Source organism: Ammodytes marinus, assembly GCF_949987685.1.
Source record: "Ammodytes marinus genome assembly, contig: scaffold_74, whole genome shotgun sequence".
Taxonomy (NCBI): Eukaryota; Metazoa; Chordata; class Actinopteri; order Uranoscopiformes; family Ammodytidae; genus Ammodytes; species Ammodytes marinus.
The window spans coordinates 90,209-92,922 of NW_027648092.1; the positions used below are offsets into that span (position 1 = coordinate 90,209).

Consider the following 2,714-nt stretch of genomic DNA (forward strand, 5'->3'; position numbering starts at 1 on the left):
TCATTATCAGGCAGATATCGGCGTCCAACGGTGACTGAAAGAGCTCCATGCCAGCCCCCCTCGTCCCTCTCTCCGTGCCCAGGAATCAGCTCTGATAATCAGGCATCGGACGTCGCCTTAGCGGGGCCTTCTCCGTCTCCCATGGTGGTGGATTCATACAACGAAAGCATCACCTCGCTACTCGACGAAATCCACTTCCTGAGTCAGCAGACGGCAGCAGTGGATAGGCCGGGCGGTGTGATGTCACAGCCGGGGGAGGATGGCTCCGCCCACAGAGCAAACGGGCCGTGGCTATTGGAGCTGGACTCGGACTGCGAGGACGCTGTTACCGTGGAAACAGAGGCGGGAAAAGAAGAGGCGGGGATTAATAAAAAACTTAACGAAAATTCAGATTTTTCAACGGAGGAAGAAAAAATAAAAATACAAAAACAGACTGGAACTGAAGCTGATCTCAGTCCAACGGATGAAAACAGTTCACACGTTAACGCTAAAGCTGGCGTTCTGGCCCCGCCCCCTTTGCTGCAGATGAAAATGGGAGGGGCTAAGACAGCGATGGGAGGGGCTAAGACGGTGGACGCTCCCAGCTGTGGTGAGGGGGTTACGGAGCCTAGGAGCGCGTGTACAGACAGTCACAGTCACAGCGCTTTGACCTGGAGGCCGATGCCCAGACTGGTTCCTCTGGGACTGAAAGGAAATCCACCCAGCTGACTGACAGACAGGCAGACAGGCAGGCAGGCAGGCAGACAGACAGACAGACAGACAGACAGACAGACAGACAGACAGACGGATAGACTCTTTACTATCATGAAACTAACTCCACACATGACATAGTTAGAAGGATAGACAGACAGACAGACAGAGACAGACAGACAGACAGACAGACAGACAGACAGACAGCTTTGTCTTAACGGGCGTTTACAGAGGCGAGGAGATTATGTTAAACTACGGCTTGTTAAATGTTTTTATTTATTCAACTCTAAAAGCTCTGTCCGCTTTTATTTTGAAAAGGTCACAGTGGAAGTTTGTTCTCATCGGAAGAATGTTGAAAGAAATTTATGAATGTTGATTCTTTGACTCTCTGATATCCAAAAGTGTGTGTGTGTGAGTTCTTGTCAAAAATTCCTTTTTAATCTGCTATGTTTAGTTTAGTTTTTGAGCATCAAAATAAAAGGTTGAAATATATCGAGGATAAAAAAGTCTAAACTTTACAAGAAAATAATCACACTGTTCTCAGAGCGGCCATTTTTATTTCAAAAGCCTCTGCATGGGATCGCCTTCAATCTCTGTCTGTCTGTCTGTCTGTCTGTCTGTCTGTCTGTCTGTCTGTCTGTCTGTCTGCATGGGATCGCCTTCAATCTCTGTCTGTCTGTCTGTCTGTCTGTCTGTCTGTCTGTCTGTCTCTCTCTCTCTGTCTCTCTGTCTGCATGGGATCGCCTTCAGTCCAGGAAGTCTTCACACAGTTACATGAGATTATGAGAATTTCAAGTTGTTCTAAAAGATGTAATAAATACCTCAGTATCACAGACAGACAGACAGACAGACAGACAGACAGACAGACAGATAGACAGATAGACAGATACACAGACAGACAGACAGACAGACAGACAGATACACAGACAGACAGACACACAGACAGACAGACACACAGACAGGCAGACAGACAGATAGACAGATACACAGACAGACAGACACACAGACAGACAGACACACAGACAGACAGATGTACACACAGACAGATAGAGAGACAGACACACAGACAGAGAGACAGACAGACAGACACACACACAGACAGACAGAGAGACAGACAGACAGACACACAGACAGACAGATGTACACACAGACAGATAGAGAGACAGACACACAGACAGAGAGACAGACAGACAGACGCACAGACAGATGTACAGACAGACACACAGACAGACGCACAGACAGACAGACAGACAGACAGACAGACAGACAGTCAAGTGATTTCGACTTGTTTTAAAAGATGAAATGCTCTTGACACAGGACAGCGTGTTGTGAAGATGTGTCGCCATAGGAACAGGAAGTCACAGCTGTTTGAACATGTGACGTTTCAACGTTTAGTTTGAATATGAAAACAGTTCAGAGGAAGCTGCTTACTTTATGCACACACACACACACACACACACACACACACACACACACACACACACACAGAGACACACACACATACAGAGACACACACACAGTAACGCACACACAGTTCAGATGAAGCTGCTTACTTTATGCACATGAACACACACACACACACAAAGAGACACACACACACACACACACACACACACACACAGAGTTCTTTGCGTTGGAAGAGAAGCCGTTTGTAAAGTGTACAGTTCAAGTGTTTTTTTCTTAAATTTGTATTTTTCTACGTGTTACAGGAACATGATGTCACTATAACACTATGAATAAAGGTTGAAACATGTTTATGACTCATGGTGATGGTTAATACACAGACAGAGAGACAGACAGACAGACAGACAGATGATGGTTAATACAGACACAGACAGACAGACAGACAGACACACTGGTGATGGTTAATACAGACACACAGACAGACAGACAGCCAGACACACACACCCACACAGACAGACAGACAGACAGACAGACTGGTGATGGTTAACACAACGGTGAGATTTTATTATTATAATTTGCTTTTGAAATGTGTTAAATTTAAGAAGAGCTGATTTTTCCTT

General features: G+C 45.6%; 1 protein-coding gene across 1 annotated transcript in view; it reads left to right on the forward strand.

Annotated features, from left to right (window-relative positions):
- Positions 1-2,346, forward strand: part of LOC307270619 (uncharacterized protein) — a 9,437-nt gene extending 7,091 nt beyond the window's left edge. The window contains exon 11 of the mRNA XM_080054500.1: positions 1-2,346. This exon is cut by the window's left edge and continues 296 nt beyond it. Within this exon, the coding sequence (XP_079910626.1) occupies positions 1-708 (708 nt within the window). The 3' untranslated portion in view covers positions 709-2,346.
- The last annotated feature ends 368 nt before the right edge of the window (positions 2,347-2,714 follow it).